The sequence below is a fragment of the Macrobrachium nipponense genome, chromosome 45 (assembly GCF_015104395.2).
Source record: "Macrobrachium nipponense isolate FS-2020 chromosome 45, ASM1510439v2, whole genome shotgun sequence".
NCBI classification, from domain to species: Eukaryota; Metazoa; Arthropoda; class Malacostraca; order Decapoda; family Palaemonidae; genus Macrobrachium; species Macrobrachium nipponense.
In genome coordinates, this window is record NC_061105.1 from 28,428,746 (window position 1) to 28,456,316 (window position 27,571).

General features: G+C 36.6%; 1 protein-coding gene across 14 annotated transcripts in view; it reads right to left on the reverse strand.

The window, feature by feature from the left end:
- Window positions 1-27,571, reverse strand: part of LOC135214456 (sodium/calcium exchanger Calx-like) — a 256,399-nt gene that overhangs the window by 84,685 nt on the left and 144,143 nt on the right. For 11 of the 14 annotated variants that reach the window (XM_064248776.1, XM_064248769.1, XM_064248774.1 and 8 more), the window contains exons 2-5: window positions 7,375-7,508; window positions 5,715-5,883; window positions 4,618-4,890; window positions 4,110-4,332 (exon numbers count right to left, since the gene is read on the reverse strand). In XM_064248776.1, the coding sequence (XP_064104846.1) occupies window positions 4,110-4,332; window positions 4,618-4,890; window positions 5,715-5,883; window positions 7,375-7,493 (784 nt within the window). In that variant the 5' untranslated portion in view covers window positions 7,494-7,508. Of the gene's footprint in view, window positions 1-4,103; window positions 4,333-4,617; window positions 4,891-5,714; window positions 5,884-7,374; window positions 7,509-27,571 lie in introns of all 14 variants that reach the window. The other 3 variants (XM_064248768.1, XM_064248775.1, XM_064248777.1) reach the window with 1 other exon arrangement.

Here is a 27,571-nt window from a genome sequence, read left to right on the forward strand (position 1 = left end):
ACAATTTCAGAAATGTGCTCTTAAATATTTCATGAATATTTCATTTTCTCTTCAGTTATTTGCGTTGAAAAAATCGTAAGACTCTCATTTTAAAACTCTACTTCAAAATAACTTCTTTCATGTTGCAGATAAATAATTAGATTCATAAATAAATAAATAAATGGACAACAATGAATGTCCAAACGTGTCATCAGCATGAATATGAAACAATCACAAACATTTACACCCAGGATTTCAACTTGAATTTTTTGAGCAAATCGTTTGGAGCAGAAAAAAATGTCAAATTTAACTCTACTGCGAATATAAAATTATTTTTAATCTTCCTAAAAATGACGGTATATTAATTCACACTTAAAATAGGAATCATTCACAACGTAAAGAAGACCCAAAATAACTTACATGCGTAAATATGAAATAATTCAACATTTTTCTTCAGTAGAAGCAAATAGTAATCACTGCAATGGACACAGACTCTCAGCAATCATGTACCCACATAAATCAAACACATATTTACATGATATTTACAAGACACCACACAATAAAAAACACAAACTAGAAACAGGAGATCCGGCAGAAACTAATGACCTGTAACAAATAACTGAATAAAAGATAACGATGAACATGACTGACTGAAGAACCAGGTCCACAACCGGATTAGGATCTACCTCAAAATCCAGTCAAGTCTTCTGACAATTTCACTGAAATACAAAAATATATTTTCTGAGATAAGCTATGCAAAGACAAACAGACAAACGTTCAGACACGGCTAAATGCCTAACCTCACTTCAATTTCGTTGGGGGGTTAATATATACCTGTGTAATAAAAACATGTAATTTGATCATTTTCTGCTGCAAAAGACATAGGCTATAACAAACTATACATAATTTATAAGGCCTGGTAGATTTTACACTGCGTAAACTCCATGCAGTACATTATGGTAAACTTCATTCTTCTTTGGTATTTCAAAATTTGCATCATCTATCAATCTATCTGCTTTATATATATATATATACAATGGTATATTATAAATGACAAAAAAATGTTAATTAGGCATTGATAACTTTTTAACTCTAAGATACCAGTGTTATACACCTATCAAATATCATGCTTGCTTTCTAATCATGCTATTATTAGTTGTTAATTAACAATAATGTTAATGTTAATATTATTCAAGTTACTAATTGGGATAAACTGAATACAAAGAATACTGAACCACCATCCGACTATGACAATAATGGCTGCTAAAATGAACACTACTGAACACACAATCCTTTACTGCAAAGTCGATGAACAAAAATGAACATCAGGATTTCCGTCGTTTATTTCAAGTCAAATTTTCATTTAAATTCCTCCTTAATTAGCTTCCCAACGAAACTTGGCCAAAACAAAGCAAACAAAAAATTTCTTTCAAATCTGTACCTTTGGATAAAACTGGATTATAAGAAGTACACTCTTCAAAAAAAACCTTATTTGAAAATACCACTTGCTGACTATAGTTAGACTAAACTCAAGAATATAATATTGTTCTGAAAGATGATCACAAAAATTCCAAAATGCACTTGATTTCATGTACCATATCAATATTAACACATCAAATCCCACATATCAATAAAATCGAACTTCCAAACTATCACCATTCTCTTGGGGAACTTTTAAATAAATCCCAATTGCATTCTTCATCTACATCTACTGTACATGAATCGTACACAGAAAAGAAAGTAGCTTCTCTTCCGTGATTTGCTAAGAACAATTTGACGGAGTGGATAATAATCATACATCTGGCAACATGCATGAAAGCAAAGTGAATCGCTCCACTTTGCTCGTTTTCTGCTGTTGGCCTCACTGTCAAAAGAGCGCTTAATTTAACAGTAAATATCGTGGTGGCTGATGGATATGTATAAAAAGAAGGATGTTTTCATTCATGAATATATGTTTAGAGCTTTTTTTTTTTTTATCAGATACTGTCATTTTACCAACCACAATACTCTAAACTTCTCGATTTCTTCACGTTTTGGAAACGCTTGAGACCTACGAAGCCTCGTTCCAAATTAGAAAGAAATGAAGTTATTCTGATGCCCGGCCGAGATTCGATCTCGGGTCTGGGGTAACGATAATTACCTTGCGACAAATCTCGGCGCAGGCCATCAGAATCTAACCTCACTTCTTTCTTGACTTGGAACTCTGCTTCCTAGTTACAAGTGTTTCCAAATTGTGGAGAAATCGAGGTTCCAAGAGGGCAGTGTGGTTAATAAAATTACACTATTATATATATAAAGTGTTGTGTATGTGTGTGTGAGTAGATTCTTTACATGAAATCCGCTGTCATGTCAAAATTTGCTCTCAGAGCACTAAATGATAACATTATCGGAAACCTAAATTAGAAATAACTGATATGAATACGCAGACGAAGATTTTGATTAAAAAAAAAACCGCTAAATTGTTTGTATCGTGCATGTCTGCCAGATGTCGGATCACCATCCGCCTGTTCTACGTGCTTTCATGTTTCTAAGTATACGATTCTAAATACTTCACACATTTGCACTCGATCTGGTGAATCTACATAATATATACACATAAAAATCTAATAGACAAGATTACACAGAAACTAAGATTTCCATCAGCATGTCCACGAGGAATTTCAGCGATATCTGCCTCGTTTTGGGTAAAGTTTTGAATTTCAAATTAGGAAAAAAAAACTTTTTCAAGCATCTATAATGAAAAAATATTTTATATCTTCTAATAATTAATCATCTTATTAAAGTATTTTACTATATATATTATTTATATTAATATATATATTATATATATCTATATATATATATATCTAATATATAGTATATATCTATAATATATATATATATATATATATATATATATATCTAATATAGTTCAGACTGCATACGAGTATATGTATACGTATATGTAAGTCTGCACTATACAACACATATTTGCTGGAATACCTTGTGGACACTTTCTTAACAATATTTTTATATACAAAACCATGCTGTTATCTACAAACACTGTTTCCCACCAAACAACTAATGCTGAAAAGGGCGACGGGTGGAGATTGGGGAAATGAAAGGGGGGGGGGGGGGGAGAGAGGGGGCGCCACCAACGCAGTCTGGTCCCTGCGTTTCCGGGAAGTATCCTGGGGCGAGCTGTACAGGATCTTAGGGAGTTTCTGGTCTGGAAGTGTGAGCGGTGGGTCTCACATAGAAAGCACTAGGAATCCGGGAGAGAGAGAGAGAGAGAGAGAGAGAGAGAGAGAGAGAGAGAGAGAGAGTATGGGGACGAGAAATGAAGAGAGAAGGCCGAATAAACAGAGAATGGTGAAGGGGAAGTTCTAGTTGGAAAGATGGCAGATAAATGATGAAAGAGGAAAGAGAGAGTGAAGTTAAGATGAAACAGAAACCGTTAAAGAAAAACAGTGACAGGGAGATGGTGTAGGAATGGTGAAGGGCTAACTGGGTCATGGGAGGGGAAGGGAGATTTCGGAAGCAAACAGAGGGTTTCCTCCCACGGTTTCACGATACTGTAGAGGAATGGATCCTCTGGACGCATTCACAGCCAAATCATGAGTTACGGTACGAGTAGGGATGGTGGCGGTAGTAGTTGTTGTTTTGGTGGTAGTAGTAGCAACGGCAGAATCAAGGGGTGGTAGAGGTGGTAGAGGTAGTAGTAGTAGTAGTAGTAGTAGTAGTAGTAGTAGTAGAAGCACGAAACCCGTCGCACCCCTCATATGAACTAGGTATTTGGCAGCTCCGCAGGACTCCGTAAGTGAGATCCAACAACTTCCCCTAAAACATTCACAGCAACACGTAGTAGTAATGACAGCAGTGTCAGCAGCGGAAGGAGCAGGAGGAAGAGGAGACCCACCCAGCAGCAGCGGCACCACAGCAACAGCAGCAGCAGCAGCAGCAGCAGCATCACAGCAGCTCACCACAATCAATCAGCAGCGCCCGTAGTGGTAGTAACAGTAGTAGTAGTATTGGTAGTAGTAGTGGTAGTGGAAGTGATTGTTTTAAGAAGCGCAAAACTAAGAGCAACAATATCGTGGCAACTGGAACAGAAAAACTGGAATCATGGAACGACATCAACTTACTCTCACCTGGTTGGAAATTGCCAAGTTCAATCTGTTTACTCGTGTCCGTCTTGTTGGGCACCCCGCAGAAGTTCTTCTCGGCCAACCACGCCAGCAGGACCAGCAGGGGGAACATGAGGAAGGTCACGGCCGCCTCCCACACCTCCACCTCGTTCGGACTCACTGCCTTCAGGATGATGAGCAGCCACACGTACGCCACGATGGAGAACACTGCCGTCACGGCGAACACCTACCAGTAAGGAAGAAAATGTCGCTATTTCTCTAGCTATGGATTGATTTATTTATCTATTGCGGAGAGTAACTAACATTTCCCCAACCAAAGACTACAAACGCCAGCGCTAGTCCTCAAAAACCCTTTCCATATTTTTTTTTGTAAATTTAAGTATATTTAAATTCAACCAAGATGAGAACATTTCCGCCGGAAATGTCCTCCTCTCTCGCCTTGAGTATTTTGTTACAATGTCTCAATCCTGCTCAAGATCGCAATCTTTCAAAGATTCGGTCATTTTCTCACCTTGATGTCTTTAATCCTTCTACTCTCTCCATTAGGAATCGAAAGGACGCAAACGGCACTGATGACGAAGAGATTAAAAGCTGCCGATCCCACAATCGTGCCGGGGCCCAGGGCACCTGCCTCGAATTTATTGGCAATGACCTCGATGATGGCCAAGAGGATTTCGGGTGCCGATGACCCTAGGGCCATCAAGGTTAAGTTGGCCACGGCGTCGCTCCATATCCGCACTTCTATCACTTCCGGCTCGTCTTCTTTCTCGGAAGTCAAATAAACCTGTCGATTGAAAGGAGGAAATCCAGGTTAAACAGGTGAATGCTTCATCATTCAAAAAGGGAATGAAGGCATGGATCACAGTTCCTGCTGTTCAGCGCTTATTTACCCTCATGAGAGAGAGAAACTGTATTAATTAAGTGGGATGGTTTGTTCAATTTGCAGTTGGGTGATTGTGTCAAGAATGAGGTTTATATGGCTCACTGTTATCTGCAGAAAGTAATGAAAACTGCAAAATACGGGGAAATGCTCTATACCCCACGAGCTTCAGATAAAATTTGCCTTCTCGTCAAGTCACTTACTTAATTGTGTTATGCGTTTGATTGTTTGCTCTTTTTTTCATCTGCTGTGGCTCATGCTTTTATTTCTTCCTTCTTTCTTCACCTTCTCAAATGCGAGAATACTATGCAGCCGAGGCCATTTGACTCATTAAATACGAATGTTTTCCTTGTAATCAATAATATTTATGGCAGCAGTAAGCTCAAGCGTTTGTTCAGAATCTTGGACCCGACTTGGAGAAATTATTCTGATTGCTAATTAATATTTATTCAAACAACATACAGTGGCGACTTCACACCTCAAAACCCTTGGTGTACACAATTTTCCCACCTCTATAATTTTAGGCTTGCATGTCTTCCCACGTGTAAAGAATTTTCACACCTCAAAACTCCAGGTGTGAAGAACTTTAACGCCTCAAAAATCCAGATCTGTTGAGCATTCAAACCTCCAGATTTGTAGAGCTGTGGGTTGTTGACACCTCCAGATCTGAAGCAACGAAGCAATTGTTCCTAGCTCCAAAGCTACATGGGTACACATCTCACACTCACCTTCCTCGTCTTGCTCGTGATCTTTTCTATGGCGCCCATGAAGATGTCGGCGATGATGGCCACGCCCAAGAAGCAGTAGAGTAACCCTACCAGGTACAGGAAGGCTCTCACCTCAATCGGCCACGTGTATTCGGATACGAAGGGCAAGATCATCCCTCTGTCGGCGCATCTGTAGGGTAACAGGGTCAAATTGTAAACAGAGTCACAGGGTATACTAGAGAGGTCCTTGACAACTTGAACAAGGTCAAAAGATGAAGGCAATGAAAAAATGAGCGAGGTCAAAGGTTAAGCAAGGTCAATCACATGGGTCAGCGTTGGTCTATAGGTAGGGTGAGGTGTAGATAAAGATGAGTGAGGTCAATCACACAGGTAAACGTTTGTCTACAGGGAGGGTAAGGTGTAGATAAAGGTGAGCCAAGTCAAAGGTTAAGCAAGGTAAATCACACGGGTGAATGACTGTCTATAGGTAGGGTGAGGTCAATTGAAAGGTGAGCTAGGTCTAAGGTTAAACAAGGTCATCACATGGGTCAACGTTTGTCTACAGGTAGGGCAAGACGTAGTTTACGTAAAGGTGAACGAGGTAACCGAATTACATGTATCTGTCAAATTGCGAACAATGTCAAGGGGTAAATATGTTGAACCGAAGGATGAATGAGTTCAAACATGAAGCCAAAGGTGAATGAGGTCGAAGGATAAGGAAGGTAAACAAAATAATACCTGAACAGGGACAAACACAGGGTAAGCAATATTAATTGGTGAGTGAACAGGTAAACAGGCAAACCAGTAACTACACGGGCTGAGGCAGGTGAATTTGTGCCCAATGAAAGGGTAAAAATCATCAAAGAAAGAACAGTTCCATGAATGGAACAGATAATTGCGCAATTAAATTAAAGGGCCATTCAGGTTAATCGATGAAGCCCGGTAAAATGAATCTACAAGGAAAATGACAGCGAACTGGATCAACAGGGAAAATAATGTTAAGGGATGTCACTATGTTGACCGGAGTCAAAGGGATAAGCATTTATTTCAATGGAATAAGATCAAAAGGTTAAAAAAAAAAAAAAAAAAAAATAACCAACGTATCGTGGGTAAACAATTTCCAGAGAAACCAAGGCTGGATAAGGTAAATAAACAAACATTAAAGGGAAACGGTGTCAAATAATGAAGGTACAAAAAGTATATTAGGTATATGGTTAAATAGGTCACAGGTAAAAGACTGTCAATGACACAGATTCATTCAATCACGAAACAGGAGGCTAATATCCAAAACACTGTGTTTGATTTACCATCCATGCACCATTTGAGAAGGGCAAACTCTACCATTTATGAAAGTTCAGTCCAAATCCAAGGCACAGATATAATCATTAAGAGAGATCAGTCAAAACCTCGGGTAAGGACTAACAGTTATCAGGAAGCTCAGTCCAACGTTTGAGTAGAGAACATCTATTATTAGAGATTCAGTCAAAATCGTGGGTACAGACTACCGATCCTCGGTAGCAGATCCATCGTTCTCAGAGAAACTCAAAGCTTGCTTTTCTCTAAATTTATTCAAGATTCCAGACTTTCACTTTGCAGCTTACAACCAAATTTTCAGGCTTGTTAAAGTGTCTAGGTGTTACACTTATGGCACAGAGTTCTTAGCCTCAAGGCACCAACTTACTTGTATCCGTCGTAGACTTCATCTCTGCTGACGTATGTTTTATTGTCAATGATATACGTGTTACCCAGACCTCTTTCCACTTCGGGAATGACGTCTACGTCATCTGTTCCTAAAGCCATGGCGTCTCAAGGGGTCTGAAATAAAAAAGGAAATACCGATTACCTTACAAATATAGTGAAATTAAAATGTGATGCACAAATTATATATTTATATAAATATACATGTATCATATAGATATATATATATATATATATATATATATATATATATATAATATTATATATATATCTATAGTTATATATATATATATTATACACACACACACATACATAGTATTATTATTCTTATTATTATTATTATTTTATTATTATTATTATTATTATTATTATTATTATTATTATGCATTACTGTTGCTTTTGTAACGCATATTTCTTCTCTATAACTATGAAATGTTGGAAAAGTGTTTGCAATATTTTCAGATTCCTTATTTAGCTTAGAGTTATAGAATGTTCTAAGAATGCATGTTCAGATTTCGCATAACATAATTTAAAAGTTAAGATAACGTAGAATGTGAATAGAGAGAAATTTTTGCATTGTACATTAGCCGCGAGGCATGCTCGGTTTTGTTTTCATAACTTGTCATCACAGGAGATAAGGAAAACTCGAAGTCTCCGATTTGTTTTCAAAACATGTCAATTTTACTCGCTCGAGTCTGTTTCAGACGTGTACATCTTTGTTGAGAAGCCACGTAAAGATTTCAGCATGTTCCTATGGTACGGCATCATCTTTTTGTAAGATCATTGTAGAACCTTCTGTTTAATCATACGTCATCTTTGGGAAGTGACATCATTTAGTTTTGCTTTCGTTATAAATAATTATTACTTTCATATTAAAATACTTTTATCGTCTTAAACCGTATAATAATATACGTTATTTACAATTGTAAATCCAATTTCGCTTTAGATATTGTTTTGAAAGAGAATCTTTATGAAAGTAACTGTCTCTCGGCCCCAAACGAACTACACTGTTCAGCTTCCGTAAGAAAGGAAGATTGATTCCGACTTAAGACCTCATTGCGTTTGTCTCTCTCTCTCTCTCTCTCTCTCTCTCTCTCTCTCTCTCTCTCTCTCTCTCTCTCTCTCTCTCTCTCCACATTTGATTTTACAATTAACGTAAAGATATAGTACGTATTTGTTGGTCACTCACATAAATTTCAGATTTGATATTTCTTAAGAGTTATTTAGTATTATTTAGCGCTTATTGTGGAATCTGAACAAACATTGTACAAGCGTGTAACGGAGCCTTTTCTTTTTGAAATATTGTGAATTGTGTAGTGAAATTTTGGAACTAACTGCAGCAGAAAATTTGTACCAGGGTAATGTGTTATTACAAGGTTTATTAGTTGCAACTAATAGTTACAATGATTTGATGAAAGTTTCAATTTTTACACATTGCAAATTTTTGTTTTGTGTTTGTTTCATTTGAAGTGAATTTTTGTGCATTTATCTATTTTTCTTATTGAAGTGATTTTTATGCATTTACCCATTTTCTTATTGAAGTGTGTGTGTGTGTGTGATTAGTGCTTTTTGCAATTTTGGTATTTTCCACATTTTTCTGTGTTTTTATTTACAATCACAATTTGATTAACTTAATTGTTTTCATAATTGTTTTCATTACTTAATCGTTGCACATTTAGTTGAATTTAACACTTGTGAATAATTTGCATTTACTTAGAATTCTATTCAAGTTTCATTGTTGTTTAGCACCTGTGAATTAATTTCCAAACTTTAGTTATTACCTAACACTTTTAAATTTTGATTGAATAAGTTAATTTCTTGAATTTTGTGATAAATGAATTTGTATTTAATTTTATTTAATTAAGTCACGAATTAATTAAACTTTGTGTTGTTTGCAAGTAACAGTAAATTTCCCTGAGATTGTGAATTTCACTTATAAATTTTTTAGTTTTATACTAAATTTAAGTATTTAAAATTTTTAGAAGTGTTTTCTTTTTCACCAGTATATTTATGTTTAGGTAGAAACAGAGTGGTAATTGAGCTGTTTTACTTCAATTTAGTTGAAGTGAATTAGAACCAGGGAAGTACCTAGACTTTTGAAATCAGGGAAATACATTGACTTTCAAAGTTGTTGATGGAGTGATGCCCTTTATTTAATTTCATTACACATAAGATTACCTCACACCTTTTTTAATGAACTTAGTCTGGTTTTCTGCAATACTGGTAAGTTGTTGAAGGGATCACTGTTGCCTTTAGAGTATTCAGTCGTATTTTACCTGTGATGAAGGTCCAGGTGTCTGGCTGTTGTGAGGTACTCATTTAATTATTGGTAAGTGTAGTTACCAGACACTTGGCACTTCGTCACTATATATATATATATACTATATATATATGTATATATATATATATATATATATATATATATATATATGACCAACTACTAATTAAGGTCGCAATGGTTGTTCCAATACGCATGCATGTTTAGGCACAAGCGCACGCAACTGCAGATACCTGTTTTGAAACCATTAGGTAATGCATGCACACGGTAGTTCATTCAACTCCCCGATGGCGGCTAATGACTCTCAAGATCATTATCGTCATGATCTTGAGCCCTGACGAGACACCGCTCGCTTAACGCCATCAGAATTTGCACCGAAATGCCCCACACTGTCATTATATTTTTTTCTGGGTACGATTTAAAGCACATCGTATTCTTTGAGGTATATTTATATGGCGATTTTACTCATGTCATCGTATTCATGGTGAGTTGATGTTATCGTTGGATGTCCTAGGTCGAGAGTTCGGGATATCAAACGACATTTATAACTTAATATTTGTGATTATAAAAATTTGACTGTGTGAAAAAAACGTGTATAAGATATAGATTATATATATATATATATATATATATAATATAATATATATATATATATATATATATATATTCTATGTAATATATAATATATACACGAAATTGTAATAGTCACAATGCCCTCTTAACTTGGAGAAAATTTTCCTTGTCTTCTTAGTGTTACTTGATGTTCAACTAGATTTTAGTATTGGAACTGCTAGCATATTAATCTCTTCGTTGCAGGCAGATGTCAGTACAAGTTATGTATTTTCTACAAAAGTTATATAATTAGTATATATAATATATATTTGAAATAGCCATAATACCCTCTTAACTTTTCGATTTCTTTAAGATGCGAATTTCTTCATAGGTCTCTCTATAGGTCTTAAAGAAGCATATCCAAATGGTGTGAAAAGATCAAGGAGTTGAGAGAGTTCAGTGACTATTTTAAATATACACACATATAGATTTTACATACATACAAATCCATACTCGTGTGTGTGATATATATATATATATATATATATATATATATTATTAATAATATAGATATATATATATATATATGTGTGTGTGTGTGTGTGTGTATATATGTATATATATGAATTTCCGCAGATGCACAAGCGTATTTGTCGATTACTTTTTCCGCGAAATGCAAGAGGCCTTTCAGACCCAGTGCTTCGCTTCAAAAAGAAAAAGTACTCTGTGTAATCAGGTGTTTCATATGCACACCTGAGCGAGCGCTGATGAGTATTGATCAGTGGATAGCCTGTACGATAGTAAGCGAACACTTTCGCCTCTCTAACTTTACTTCTTTCAGAAGGTGCTCCTATTCAGCTCCTTTGAAAGACCTCCGAGCTGAAAAAGAGCGAGAAAATGGTAGGAGAGCTGCAGTATTGTTAGTGACTGGTGGTAAAAATTAAAGATCATCTACGGTGTTAGTAGCAGATCAGCTGCAGTTGTAGTAGTAGTAGTAGTAGTAGTAGTAGTAGTAGTAGTAGTAGTAGTAGTAGTAGTAGTAGTGTTGGAAATGCCGAAGAGAATTAGTAATAATAGTAGCAGCAGCAGCAAAATTATTGGGCATAAAATCATTTAGGTTTTTGGTGAATGTTCCAAAGTGAGACTGCTACTCTCAAATATTCAAGTATATAAAGATATGACCGAAACTGCTGACACAACGAGTTGAAATAAATCAGTTCCAGACTTAGAAAGGCGGTGACACTACTTCCATTTGTCTATGACGTTTAACTTAAATATTTTCTTTCTCACTTGTCACTTCTATGCCTTTTTATTCATGGAAATTATTCGCATGCATACTTATCTACTTTCGTTTGTGTTTTTCAATATGCGGCCGTTTATTCCCTGGAAGCTCGATTAGCAAGTTAATGATAATAATAAAAATAGATTAGGAAAGGAAGACAAATGATATAAAACCCGCTATTTCATTCCACATTTTGATTAACGATTTAAAATTTAGTGTTCGGGACAAGGGTGTGAGGCAACCATCGAATTCCCCACACTAATGAACGTATATACCTCATTATCCACTACATATAATTAATTACGCTTGTCTAATTCTGATTAGACAGCTAATAGAATGGTTTCATCGTGGTCTCAATGGAAAGGGTGAAAGAATCAAACTGCTTTTACTGAAGGGGTTAGAGGTGAAGTCGATACACGAGGAAGGGTAAAATATGAATGTAGGGGAAAGATGTAATCTTTGAATTTGGGGATTGCAGTTTAATGGCCGTGCTTAGTGGCTAGACTTTGATGAACGAGAGAAAATGTCGAATGTAGGGAGCAAAATCTTTATTTAGGGATGGGTAAAATTGTAATGCAAGGGTAAGATTTTAATGGAGAGGTACCATTTTAATGTGGGGGATTAATTAGGACTGTAGGAGGTAGCTAAAACTTTAAATACTGGAAGAGTTCGATTTTAAAGTTATGTTGGGATCCAAATGTTAAAAGCAAGGAGGGTGAAATCTGTATTTAAGGGGATAAATTAAACGGTTGAAAGTGCCGGTCCAAATAATGGCCTACTGTCTTCATTTACGAAAATATCAAAGCAGAAGCAAAATATTGACTGATATAGGCAACTGGCACTGTGTCACAGTCATGCAGCTGCTCACATCGAGGGAATGTGTCTCGCCATGTACTGCCATATATATATATATATATATATATATATATATATATATATATATATATATATATGATATATATATATATGATATTAAACTCATTGTATCTTTATTATAACTTACTCCCAATGGGAAATGTCTATAAGTACATCTAACCAGGCCAGGATTCGAACCCCTTGAACATTTCGCTCCCAGCAATGACTGTTCATTGATCTTGACGAAGAAACACTGCGTTATTTCATTCTCCCAAGCGAGTCTATGTGAGGTCTCCTAACCAACAAGGTTGCTGTCGAAGTCTCTTATTCTGAAAGGAAGCCCTCAGCCCTTGGAGGCCACGAGCCATGGCAATCAATTCAACAACATCCCTGTAGACCTCACGAGAGAAAATAACGAATTTGTTTGAAAGAGGAAATACTTAAATGTTGCCGGTCAGTAACCTCCAACATCTGATGCTTGAAGGCGTTTGCATCTTAATACAGATTATATACAATGTGCATATATATAGTAATGTAATTATAACTAAATCACGAAAATATGGAACGTGATGAATATATAAATAAACGCAGAATCCACAAAGGAAAGTGAAACAATGGAGTACCGCTGCGAGGCCTTTCGACTTTTCGTCCTTTACTGAAAGCCTCGCAGTGCTACTAAATTGTTTCACTTTCCTTCGTGGATTTTGCTTCCAGTTATTATATATATATATATCTATATATATATATATATATACACATATATAGATATATATATATATATATATATACATATTATACTACTATATATATATATATTTGTGTGTGTGTGTGTATGTATTTTCGTGGGTCAAAATTATCTTTGTTTGCGATATAATTTTTCACTCTAATCTTGACATCTAATCATCTGTTGTTGCTATCTATTTTGACGATATTTCTTCCGTAAACACATTTTGTATACACATAACAGCCCTTCCTCGCCTTTCCAATCATAAGCTTAAAAAAAACCGTCGGTTCAGAATTCATAATCCAATTTCGCCATCTGGCCTCAGCCTGAACATCACACCTGCGAGGACGCTTTGATGGTGGTGGTCTATGGCCAGTACCACTATTTGAAATAGAGAGGAGACATATTTCCACAGAGAGAGAGAGTGTTTCCCTCTCCAGCTCTTGTCTGGAGTGACATTCCTAAATAGACAGAGTGATAGACCTTCATCATTAAAAGGAAGTAACTGAAAAATGTCAAATATTTCTCCGTATCTAAATATTTAACTATTATAAGAATATAATGGCGTTTAATTTCTCCGTGTGCAGCAAAATTATCGTATAATGTAAATAATATTTCCTGTATGTAACGGTGCAACAGTGTTTGTCTACGGGTAATGATTTCACGTTTAGGCTTCCGTCGTCTAATCCGGAACCACCTCTCTCTCGCAAATGGCCCTTATGTAAGAGTGAAGAATGAAAGTACCACAGATCGAGCTTCGTGACAGCAATTGACGACTTTAGGAAGGTACTTTCCGTCTCGACTATCTCTTGTATTGTCTTCATTTCTGACAGTATGTGAGGACTTACACTCTCAACTCTCTTATATGAAAAATCACGGTTTCGGTATACAAGTGAGGACACTATTAATAGCCATGCTATGTTTTTTTTCTACTACATTTTCTAAATTATGAGAAATAATAAACAAAAAACATTCTTCACTACGTTCATATAACAACAACTAATGGTAACAAGAGGAAGAAAAAATCACACATAACCACAACCCCAACATCGCCAAACAACAGTATTAGCAACCCCTCCCTACAACCGCGCCTCTCCCCACCCACCTGCTCTTATACTATGAAGAACAAAAGGCAGCGTGGTTTAATATTCATGAAGATTTGTGTTTCATCTCCGTAGAATTTTCCACCCGAAAAGCTACACGGAAAGGCAGGCAGGCAGGCAGGCAGGCAGGAAGGAGAGGGTGAAGAAGTTCTCAAACTTTTTCGTGTAAAGTTGCCAATGAGTTACCCGAGTATCCCCAGGGGTTATCATTCCACGTTCCCTCGCCTGTGGAGAAGTGTTATCAATCAAGATGAAATTATTATAAACCGGCGATACAATTTATTTTAATCAGATGGAATCCTAACAAATTTAAGGAGACCTTTATCAGTACCATTAGAAGTTTTAGTCCTCCTGGGCCTCTGTAGACTCATAGGGTCCGAGCTGATTTCCTGTTTCTTTGGCCGAAAGCCAATAGAACATCATAAGCAACGTACTATATTACGATACTGCAGCAGATGAACGAGAAATCATTCTCTGAAGAAGAAATACCAAGACGCTGCCCCGCATGATGAAATTCAGGAGAACCATGTGGTACTCCACTGCCAACGTGAGCGGAGAGAGAGGCGAGTGCTTGTCATGTTAAAACTGTTATTATTAATGGACGAATTATCGGGTACAGAGGGTACATGTAATCCGGTTCGTGTCTTCTTCTGCTTATATTGAACTTTGAGAATCCTCACTGCTATTATTGGGTTACTAATGGTTCTATCGAGGTGACAAGGATTGATGATTTGCTCCAGGAATTTGCTTCATGAATTAGTTTCTATTTTGATATCGAAAATAGCTTCGCCAAAATCTACTATGACGACATGACACTGTTCGCCAGGCGTAACACTCGTGCATGCAAATGCGCAGAATAGTGTTTGGTATTGATTATACTTGATTTTCTATTGTAGCTTCATTTTTGAAACTAATTTCACACATAAAAACTAATTTTACATTTACACATTTTTCATGTTATCAAATGGCAGAGTAAAGTCACTGGCAAAAAATTCCAGCCCGACTGTAACACTACCTGGAAAAGCAATTTTTTTTTATTTTTTCGCGAGTGTCCTTTGAATGCAACGGGAGAATGTCCCCTAAAATAAAATAAAATAAAAATTTTGATGGAAAATATTGAAATCCAGTGACTATTCACTTGCGTATCACCGGTGTTCACGAATTTTCACCACACAGGGGAAAGTTTCGTTATAGGAAGGAGTAAAGCGAAGAGCTGTATGCTGAAATGGCTGGGTATAGTACACAAAGCTGGATATTCTTTAACATTTAGGCATTTCATGAGTCTTATAACCTTTCGTTCTGTATGAGGGAGTAAAAGGTCTGCCTTTTACTCTTTCCCGATTTTGTCTTGTGTTTTCTGGATGACGCCGATAAAAGACATCAATTACCCAGCCCCACTGGCCTACGTTCATACGCACATACAAACATAACTGCAAACATACACATATATTCGTGTGTTGCGTTATTGTCTGATTTATTTTTGCGCTCCGTTATGAGATAGCAGTAAAGAGAGGCGATGGACCAACCAATTTCCGATGTCTTATGGGAAATTAACGATGTTTATCTGTATCTCCCTTTCCCGCCCTATATATATATATTTATATAGAATCATATATATATAGATATATATATATATATATATATATAATAACTTGATCACGAAAATATATAAAATTTGATGCTGTGTATACATAAAGGTGATGCCACGGAGGAAAATGAGAAGACGAGGATGGCCAAGAACTTTCGGTCAACACGATCCTTTACTTGATCTTGGCAAGTCTCGTCATTTCATTTTCATCCGTGGCATCACTTTTATATATATATATATATATATATATATATATATATATATATATATATATATATATATATTTATATACACGTTTTTTTGTATGTTTGTTTGTTTTGTTTACTTCCGCTTTTTTTTGGACAAGCGAGAACCGGAGGTAGTGGACCCACCAATTTCCGATATGTAATGAGAAATTAACGATGTGATACTTATCTATAACCCTATGCCTCGATATATAATATGTTTCCTAAGCGAAACTACTACCAAAATCATGATAGTCTTGTAATAATAATAATAATAAAATTATTTACAACACTGTGACATCTCTTAAATTCACATGTATTATGTTTTGAACTAATCACCAAACAAAGAAAGTAATTACAAATAACATAACACACGGAAGCTAATAACAATCTCGAAGACAGAGTGAAACATAATGCCTGGTCGTTAACGGTGAGCGTGCGCGCGCGCGGCAAGAGGGGTACATGTACGCATGCGTACTGATACTGGCCTCAAGGGTTTTGTACACTTCTCTGTTGATGGGGCGGGGAAGTCATTTTTTAAAGTTCGCTTTCTTCTGAGTTCATTTTACTGTTGATCGCATCGAACTGTACCTTATCTTTCATCCGCATCTTTTTCATGAAGTCCGTTAACGAAGCTGGACGATGGCGATGGTTCCCCATTATCTATTAATTTAATTTAACTATCTTCTTTAAAAGTCTTTCATTCCTTAAGATCTGTCAAAACGTTATCGATAGATTTCGGTGAAATTTGTTGAGGGTTGGCCTTTTTTATTTATTTTTTTATGACCTTATATAATTATATCGGCTTAGTAAATTGATGCGTGAACGGATCCCATAACCAAAATGTATAAATGAACTAAAATACCTTTCCGTGCCCCACTCTCCACAAAATTCCTCTGATATCCGTCAAAACTCTTTTGAGATAGTTATAAACTCAAAAGAAAAAAAAAATTACACGTGAACACTCGGTTATTATAGAATAGTTAATATTCAGGAAACTTCATGTCTCAAAATCTTCCATTCCAAATATCCAGAAAAAGGAAACTTTGTCATGCCACAGGAGCACCTGTGTTTTCCAAAGCACCTGTTCCACATGTTTGCAACAATCTGCAACAAACAAAGAACAAGCCTCCAAGGGAAATTTTTCACCCACACTTCTTTGTGGGTCGCCAGCGGAGGAGGAGGAGGAGGAGGAGGAGGAGGAGGAGGAAGAGAAGAAAATGGCGAAAAAAAGGGACACCAACACTATGCACCACCACTAACACCCCTCTCCTCCCCCTCCCCACCCCCGGAATAACTCGCCCACAGCCCCCCTTGGTGCCATAAGTACAAGTCGCGCCCTTCGATCAATAGGGGCTGCTGTGTGCCCCGCCCGCCCGTGCAGGCTACGCTTCACACGCCCGTGTAACAACGCAAGGGCCACTCTCGGCCCTGCTGCGTCAGTCAGCGCCGCCCCCCTCAATGGAATCACGGCAAGATACACAAACTCACAAACTGGAATCAAAGCAGCGAACAAACCAAACAAACCCAAAGTTTGATTAACCAGTAAGTGGACTCCAATATTATTATATATATATTCATCTAATATATATATATATATATATTATATATATTTAAATATATATATATATATATTAATATACATTTATATATATATAATATATATATATATATATATATATATATATATAAAGATGGCATCACCTTTATTTATACATAGCATCACGTTTTATACACTTCGTGATCAAGTTATTCATAAATATAAACATACATACATACATACATCATACATACACACACACACACATATCATATATATATATATATATATATATATATATGATATATATATGTTGTATGAAGCACACTAACATATTTTAGTACACGGATACAGTATTTATAACTTTGTTATATATATATATATACTATATATATATATATATATATATGTATGTATATATAGGTATTTATTAACTACAATGTCCCTCCTACTACATATATGTATCTGGTAAAAAAGAGGACCATCAGATTCCACACACATTATATAGTATATATATATATATATAAATATATATATAATATATATATATATATATATATACATATATCTATATTTCATAGGTAAAAAGTAAAACCATTAAGATTCTACACACACATTATATATATATATATAATATATATATATACATATATATATATATATATATATAATTTATTATTTAAAAACTTATATGTACAAAAAATATTCAACCAATCTCTCTCTCTCTCTCTCTCTCTCTCTCTCTCTCTCTCTCTCTCTCTCGTCACACAGGCGAAATCTCCCTTGCTCACATAATACTTACTGTGATCAGCACAGCTTGTGTCTCTCCCTTAGCTAATCAATGCAAGAACCACAGCATTCCCGACGTTACACCAAATCATCAATGCAATCACTAACATGGTCAATCATCCCCAAGATTTGGGAGCAATCACCACCTCAGTCCACATCTCCCATGAATTTAAGTTCTTGCAATCACCTCCAGGACCATCTCTATAAATCAAGCATATTTCAGCAACGAAAAACAAGGTTCTTACATTCATAAATGACGGCAATCACCAACAACATTTCCGATCAACCACAATCTCCCTCTCGATACCGTGGCAATTCCCTTCACACAAAAATAACGGCAATCACGATGAAAGCTTCTCTGAGAGAGAGAGAGAGAGAGAGAGAGAGAGAAGCCACAATCACCACCCCAAACACAACTCTTGGCACTAAATTTTCGGAGACTTCAGCCCGGGTGCCTTGGGGAAATCCGACGCCCATCCGTCTTCCTGAGAAATATCTACTGCTCTTTGCTCAGCTTTCACGGTCGTCCTTTTTCCTTTAGTGGTAACTCTTTGGGACAAGCGTGCAGGTGGGCGTTTATAAAAGTCCGTGCGTATTCCTGTGTTCTTGAATACAGATTTCTTTTGCAGTTTTGTATGAGGGTGCTAATACTGAAGTTTGCTGAAATCGATTAATCCTTCATCGAGAGATTTAATCGTAACTATGAGAGCGGTTATTAACATTAATATCACACAAAAACACCTTAATGAGAGGTATTGGAAAGGAGAGGCCCCAATATCCAAGAAGAGAGAGTGAGAGTTCGTGCAATAGGGATGTAAATGGCGCAGTGTGTATGCCTATAGCGGCGTGCCCAACAAGCTACTGGTGAGAGACTACGGGCTGTTCTATGAGCAAGAGCCCGTGCTGGCATAACGCCAGCTTAATCTTCAGCAACTAAGAGCCTTCTGTGCAGACGTATGAAGCTGCTAGAGTCCGGGAAGTTTTCTTCACATGAGATTCATCCACGATTCAGTAGTTTTGTTGAATGGGGCAGTGATTGTCTCTATACTTGCCTTGGAAGCAATCCTTACCTCTCAGAATTGGCTTCGTGTTGAAACTATACACATATATATATATATATATATATATATATATATATATATATATATATATATATATATAATATATATACACACACATACACATGCGCACGAGATATAATCTGTTAACTCATCTCCTTGGCGAGATGAGGTAAAGTCTAAGGAATTACCCGCCAAGTCTAGTTCATTTAACGGTGACGAATATTTACCCTCTTGACTTCCTTTGAGAAGTGCTAACTCTTTGGATGCTTTCCCACCGGAAATCATTTTCTCGACTGCACTTCCGGTCTCTGGTAAGGAAATAACTCGCTGCACTCATCGAGTTTCTCACATTTAAGCGTGTGTTATTCATTCGTTCGTACATTTTCTCTCTCTCTCTCTCTCTCTTCTCTCTCTCTCTTCTCTCTCTCTCTCTCTCTCTCTCTCTCTGTGCGCGCTCACATAAACAAACACACACATATATATATATATATACCAATGATCAGCCAGTCACCTAACAGCGGGTGAGTGAAGAAAAATATACAGATTCATAAAATCACAAACTAGCCCCTCCACTTCACTATGCAGATGTATTCCTACTATCCGCCTTCAAAAGAAGTTACTATTTTTAGTCTTCGCTGTAAAGGTTTTACTAAGTACTATAAAAAGAGCCGAGACTTTTCTCGTTGCATTTAGTTTAAGAAAACTTGGCTGACAAGCAGCTGAACGAGAGATTTTGAAAATTTAGCTTCACTACAAAGCTACGTCAGCACATCCTAACAAAATCATTAGTGCTGACAAAAACGTTCAATGACATTTGTTCATCGAATGTCGATTTACTCGTCTGTGTTCGAATCACTCGAATCTGAAGGGTTTGTACTGAATGAAATATTTTCGTGACACAAAACGTCAAAAGAATCCATGATAAAAAAACGTTTTTTTATACTTTATCAGTTCAAACGTTTTTGTCCAAATGATTTTGAAAATGGTATTTGCTGCGACTATTGAAGTCATAATACTCTTAAAGTCTAAAGCATTTCATTGATAGACAATTCAACGATTTTTATTTGAATGTATCTGAAAAATGACCGGATTTTATTGCTTTATTGTTCCCAAAGGAAAAACTTGAAATAACCTAACCTGGCAAGATTCACACATACCTATACATACCCAACTGGTAGCTATGCATCACTTACAACAATTGAGTACAAAACTATACTAATACTATAATAAAAGTCAAAACGGTAACTCACATATTAGTTTCTGATAAACACCAACGTCTCTAAAAAATCTAAGTATTTATTTTACTTGAAAACCAACACAACTTCCACACATGAAACACTCGACCAGCAAATACGTATACAGCAATCCCCCACTGCAAAACGCCTGGTCTGACAAGCCATTAAAAATCCAAGTAAAGTGTGTGTTTTCCACCGCAATGCTTAAAAACTAACATTTTTAATAGATGATCACGTCTATAGATATCAATGATTTCGATAATTCTGGTTCATTTTCACAGCGACACGGCTGGGTGTAATTTATCTGACCGGATTCAATTATAAAAGTTCCTTTTAAATTATAGATGTATTATAGGCATATCGTTAGAGTCTGTTTATGCACACATACTACATATATGTACATATGTTTACATACATATACATAAAATCGTGTATATTGTAAATTATTGTTGATAATTTGAAAAAGGTGTGATTGTGCGTGAAATCAATAAAAGGGCTATACTCAGTGAACTATTAAAAAAAAAAGGTTATAAATTTACATCGAAAATACTTACATCATTTGCAAGCTCTGAACACAGCGGATTTCACGAGTTTGGAAGACCTTTTTGTTCTCTCATTCTATGTTGGAAATATATTTCTTTTCTATTCAAAGAACCAAGTATACTTCAGTTTAAACCGATTAACACCAAAACCTTACATGTTTACGCTTTGAATGATTGGGGAACATCACTCGTTGTCTTTCCTCCCAAGACATACAAACCTGATAATACACAACTTGTCTAGTGCAAACTTCGTTCCCAGCAGACGACAACATAATTCAATATAATCAGTGCACTTGGGGCATGATTAAATAGTGTTATTGGAGTTATGCTGATTACCGTACCCGAAGAGCGAATTGTTCCTTATACAAATGTGCTGTAAAGGTATGGTTGTGAGTTTTAGAACACTTCCCCATTTCATAAAGGTTACAGTCCCTTTCAGTCAAATCAACGGGTAACTGACTACTACCTTACCAGCATGACGTTACGATTGGCAGAGTTTTCTAAGAAAAGGAGAATAGTAAATACTTCATTTGGTTAATTGCATATTGATTCCTTCTCGATGGATACGACTTCACAAGAGAAAATCGTCCATGTAACAGGGTCTTGACCGTCACATGACGACGCTGCAGGTCACTAATTCGAAGTTAAGCATATCTTAGTTTTACCAGACCACTGAGCTGATTAACAGCTCTCTAGGGCTGGCACTAAGGATTAGATACGTTTCACGTGGCTACGAACCAATTGGTTTCGTAGCAACGGGACCTGCAGCTTATTGTGGGATCCGAACCACATTATATCGAGAAATCAATTTCTATCACCAGAAATAAATTCCTCTCATTCCACGTTGGCCGAGCGGAGAATTGAACTTCGGACCACCAGATCGAAGTCCAGTTGTAACGATCATTAGTTTGAAGAGGAAAAATTCCCCAAACATAAAAAAAGTCAAAAAGGGTTAAGTGATTATACAATCTACTCGGGGGCATTCCAAAAAATTCCCACTTCTAGTCTCTTGGGAACGAAATCCAACTTCTGGCACTCGACGAGAGCAGCAGACGCACCTGAACATCTTAACAAAATATTTAGATTTTGACGACAGATGATCTCTCTCTCTCTCTCTCTCTCTCTCTCTCTCTCTCTCTCTCTCTCTCTCTCAACACAAAGCATCGTAGAAAGCAAAAAAGAAGAAGAGAGAGGAGGAAACCATTTAACTCAGAAGCACCACAACTGTTCCGCGCCACACAGACAGACTCGGCGTCAACAACCTCCAGAAACCGACAATTAAGCCAGATTTTCCCTTTGGTAAACAACCAACATTTGAAAGGCTCCTAATAAGGCATTTAACGTCCCGGAAAGAGTGCTGCTAGTCATTTGTTTTCTCTTTTGTTAATGCATTTATTTTACTTCTTTTAGACTATTCTCTCTTATTTTCACACAAGGGCATATTGCTCTGAAGGTGATTGATAAGCAAGTACATGGCCCTTTGGACTTTTACGCAAGACAGAACGCTCGTTATGAGCAATAATAATAATAATAATAATAATAATAATAATAATAATAATAATAATAATAATAATAATAATAAATAACTGTAGAAAATTATCATATAAAATTTAATCGCAAAACAGCCATTCTTTTTAACAGTGTGTGTTTGAAAGGTCTTCATCCAAGAAATAATAATAATAATAATAATAATAATAATAATAATAATATTAAAATTAACAATAATAACAATAATATAAAGGAAGAATACAATGCCTGAACTTTGTTGCTAACATTATAGAGGGGCATAAAAGTAATGTAACATTAAACCAGAAAATCGCTAAACACCAACAGTTAATACGGAATGGAAAAAAAACGGGACTGATTCAAACAGAAAATAAACGGATTCTCTCTCTCTCTCTCTCTCTCTCTCTCTCAATAATGTCACCAAATAAATAACGTGTAAACATAATGAATAAACATCCTATGTCCTTAAAGTTATGTTAAAATAATTATTTTACAAACCTAGTGACGTAAGTCAAAGCAGAATTCAAAAGCTAAAAACAACATCATCTCTTTACAACCGCATCTCCAGCCAAATAATTCCTCCGCGCCCCTCCCACCCTTAACGTCATAACCATAAACCAACCAGCCGCTTCCAGCGATACTTCCGGATGCAGTTCCGCCCGCGGAGGCTCAACAGACGGCGTAGCCACCCACGCCCATCCTAATTGACCGAACAATAATGGGGAAAACGAACAGAAGCAATGACACGAGGAGCATGGAATCCCGTGCATGCAATCAGAGCAACATCTGGCCACACGGTTGTGCAGACTCGTCGAAAATGACAAGTTTGCAAACTGAAAACACGAAGAAGTATAATACAATATGAACATTTCAGTAACAGTAAATAACCGAAATTTTACAGTCCATACTACAACAATGATTTGTTACTGTACGTAGCATTGTAAATCACGCTTAAGTGAAACAAGACACAAGAGGCAAATCAAAGGAAAACTTCGGGTTAGCAATTGTAATGACAGCAAATGCATATAGAAATGACGAAGGGAGGGAAACATGAATTATGGCGATAAAGGAACTGAAAGGAGGATTAACAGATAAGTGAGAGCAATAGAAAATAAATAAGGAAAGACATGAAACAAATAAAAAAGGAGAAGATAGGAAAACTTGGTAAACAGTGAGAAGAAACGACACAAGAATAATAATAAACATGACGAAAATGATCAAATACTTAGAAAACGGAACAGACTTAGAAGGGAATAATAAAAAAATAACCGAATCCCCTCCACCATTTGGTGCCTCCCGTACGTCTATCAAATGGCAATGAATTCATCATAAATGCTTGGAGATAGTTTTCTTCTGACCGGACAGACCAACATACAGACAAGACAGTCGCCGAAAGAAAAGGATCAGAAGTCTAGAAGGCCACCCACCAAAGCTGATTGCAAAACAACCATGAAAACGTCTACGAAATGACACCAATGAATCATTGAAATAAAAGGAATGACTCGAACATGACGAAATAGTGCCAATCGTGAAAGCCGAAAGCCCAGGGGCTGCATGACAGAATCGTATAGAGGGGGGCGCGAAGACGTAAGCGTACATGACGCAAAGGAGAATGGGAAAAGACTGGTACACATATCAAGGAAATGACTTGCAGTCATAGAGGTAAATACATCCGAACCAGGATTTCGTATACTAAGCCAGAGATGAGGAAATCGGACACACTGACAGACTGGAAAAATATATGTCATAACATTTCCCTTTCCATGTTATATTATAAATGTTTTATTTCTTCAAAATAAAAATAACATAACTAACCCCGAGGTACTACAAACACTTACGTAGATTTAAACTTATCTTCAGACCAAGCTTCTCATTCTCGAGGCTCGTAACACCCGTTTAGCCACCGCTCCCCAAACCTATCTTGAAAAAATAACAAGTGTCTCTGGAATGCACTTTTCAACGAGTGTCACCTTCTACTACAAGGCTTTGATAGTTTTTCCCTCTTCCGTTTTCCTAGACTCTTGCGAACTTCCATCCTTTTCCTTTACTCCCATCGGGCCTGGGGTACACACGAACCTCAAATTGCCTGTTCCAACGACTTCCACATAATTCATATATATATATAATAGTATAATATATATATATATATATATATATATTATATATATATATATATAATATATATATATATAATACATATATATAATATAAATACTACTATCATTCATGTAGTTGGGTGAGAAGGCATCTGCATAAACAAACACGAAACGTTTTCGAAAGGACAGAATATCGACTGAAAGATTAGCGAGTAGAGAACCTTGAAATATTAATGCTACCATACTATGCAAAGCAAAGCGTCTTAAGGTAATCTCCCAATCCCTCCCTCGTCTCTGTAAAAGACATTTTCGACATATAAACGTGTTCCCTTCAAAGGAGGACTCGCGTTTCTTTCACCTCCGGAGAACTTTACTAATATCAATCTTGTAAGTATTCGCATTAAATATATATATATATCTATATATATATATATATATATATATATATATATATATATATATATATATACAATATATACACATATATATAATGGACGAAAATATTATTTGCTGCAATAACGTTACATCCAATCTCTACAATTCACAAAAGCCAAACCCACGAGAGAGAGAGAGAGAGAGAGAGAGAGAGAGAGAGAGAGAGAGAGAGAGAGAGAGAGAGAGACTTGGTGTTTATGTAAACCGAAAGCAAATAAAAACCACCGATCAATAAAAATTTTATGTTTACATATATTGGAGGACGACCTCCACCTAAAAGAAATTTATTTAAACATGAAAATGAAAATTACATTCCACAGTATAAAGAGAGGAGCTCAAAGCTTGCTTTGTCTTCACAGGAGTATTTGTAAAGGACTCGTCCTGCGGCATGCAAATACAGCATGACGGAGGCGATACAGTAAAACACATTACGGTTCTCGTCATGGGCTCGCACGATAACTTCCTGGTCCCGGAACTAAAATATATAATAATTCGTTGCTTTTCCTCTGAGACCATGGCATCTAATTAAGGCGATTACCACACAACCTCACTCCAGATGGGATGCGTCACGGCCATTACTTGGGAAAGGTTCTCACACACACACACACACACACACACAAGAAGCTAATGACCGTGAGTTGCAATGCGAAAATCGAATATCAGTGACCGAAAGCATTCAGCTCAGTCGTCGAGTGTTGCTGGCCAAAAGTTGCCACAAAACAGCAAAATACATCAAATAATGCAATAATAATAAATAATGGTTACTATTAGTATCGTTACCATTTACAATCTGCTTGCATTCAGGCTGAACTTGTAAAACAACTAGTAAAACGCGTAAAAAATGCGCAGAAGTTTCTTTGAAGCAATCTTTTCTCAATAGCATAGAACGCTGTATGAAACTCTCAGCCACGGCCCGGTGGTAGCGTGCGTTGTTGGTACCTATAGCGGTGCCAGACGCACGATCATGGCTAAACTTAGCCTTACATAAAATAAAAACTACTGAGGCTATAGGACTGCAATTTGGTATGTTTGATAAGTGGAGGGTGGATGGGAATGATCAACATATTGCAGCCTTCTGTCCTCAGTAGTTTATAAGATTTGAATGCCGACGGATAGACAAAAAGCCATCAATAGTTTTCTTTTACAGAAAAAAAAACAGATCTGTCGAAATTAATGTTATAGTTTTGAAAATTCGATCATTAAAATGTACTACATTTACTCGGAATCAGATTCAACCATCGCCAAGGGACCTACGTTACAGAGACGGGGCGGAACGGGGAAACCTGACGTTCAAATCCAGTCTAATCTGATGAACCAAACTTATTGACAGAAAATCACCGATTCACTGGATTCTCCAACAGGCGCCTAAAATAGACATTAGTTTCACCTGAAGGATGCAACAGATCTGCTTCTTGAATGTTATATCGTAATTATTATCGAAAACAGATCCTGCACTCGAGAGCCATGGCCTGATAGTGCAGGAGAAGAAACGGGCTGTCCAACAGTGCTATTTATAGACTCCATTTTCCCAGTTTAAAAAACCTTCCGAGGAGAAAAATGAAACCACCGTTTGATACTCATAAACGGCCCCATTTAAGGTGGAGTTATAAGTTAATACATTATATACAAATCTGGCCATTATAAGTCTTTCTCGGTCACCACTGAGCGACAGCATCACACCCAAAATTCCCGCGCAAATAAAGCTGCGATGGAAGTGGATGGAGGATTGCAAATTCAGAACTCAAAAAGTTAAGCAGCTCCAAAAGTCAAGTTAGGCAAATCGAAGCATATGCTACGTTTTCCCCCGAGTCACAAATGGATGAAAGTGTCCAAATTCATGCCGAGACTAATGTTGTGAGAAAAAAATGAACGTGTGTTATTCCGAATTCAGATGGAGATGCAGGCTTGACGACCAATTACTCCACGGCTTTGTTTGGCTTTCAACCCCATGAATAGAGATGCCAGCTAATAGCATAAGTACACAGAAGGCTATTAACGTGTCTGAAGCCAGCTTGGTAAAAGGCCGCCCTCATACGTTAAACAGAACACCATCTATCATTCATTGCAATGTTTTACTGGCAATTCTCTTACATTTGAACGTTCTTGTCTGGCAACATTTATTAACGCCCGGAAGAGTAAAAGGCTTTTAGTGACCAAATTAACATATATCCAAGCACACCTCAAAAGCTTTAAAACGTTTTTATTTGTGGCTTAGAAGAACAGGAACTGAATTTTATTTTGTCAGTTGCTAGAAGTTTAACGTCACTCAAAAGTAAACTGTAAATATTCATAGAAATAAAAACAAAATATGTATTATGAGTATGTGCATAAAATAACATACACGAGTATATACTTTTTCAGATGTTATCA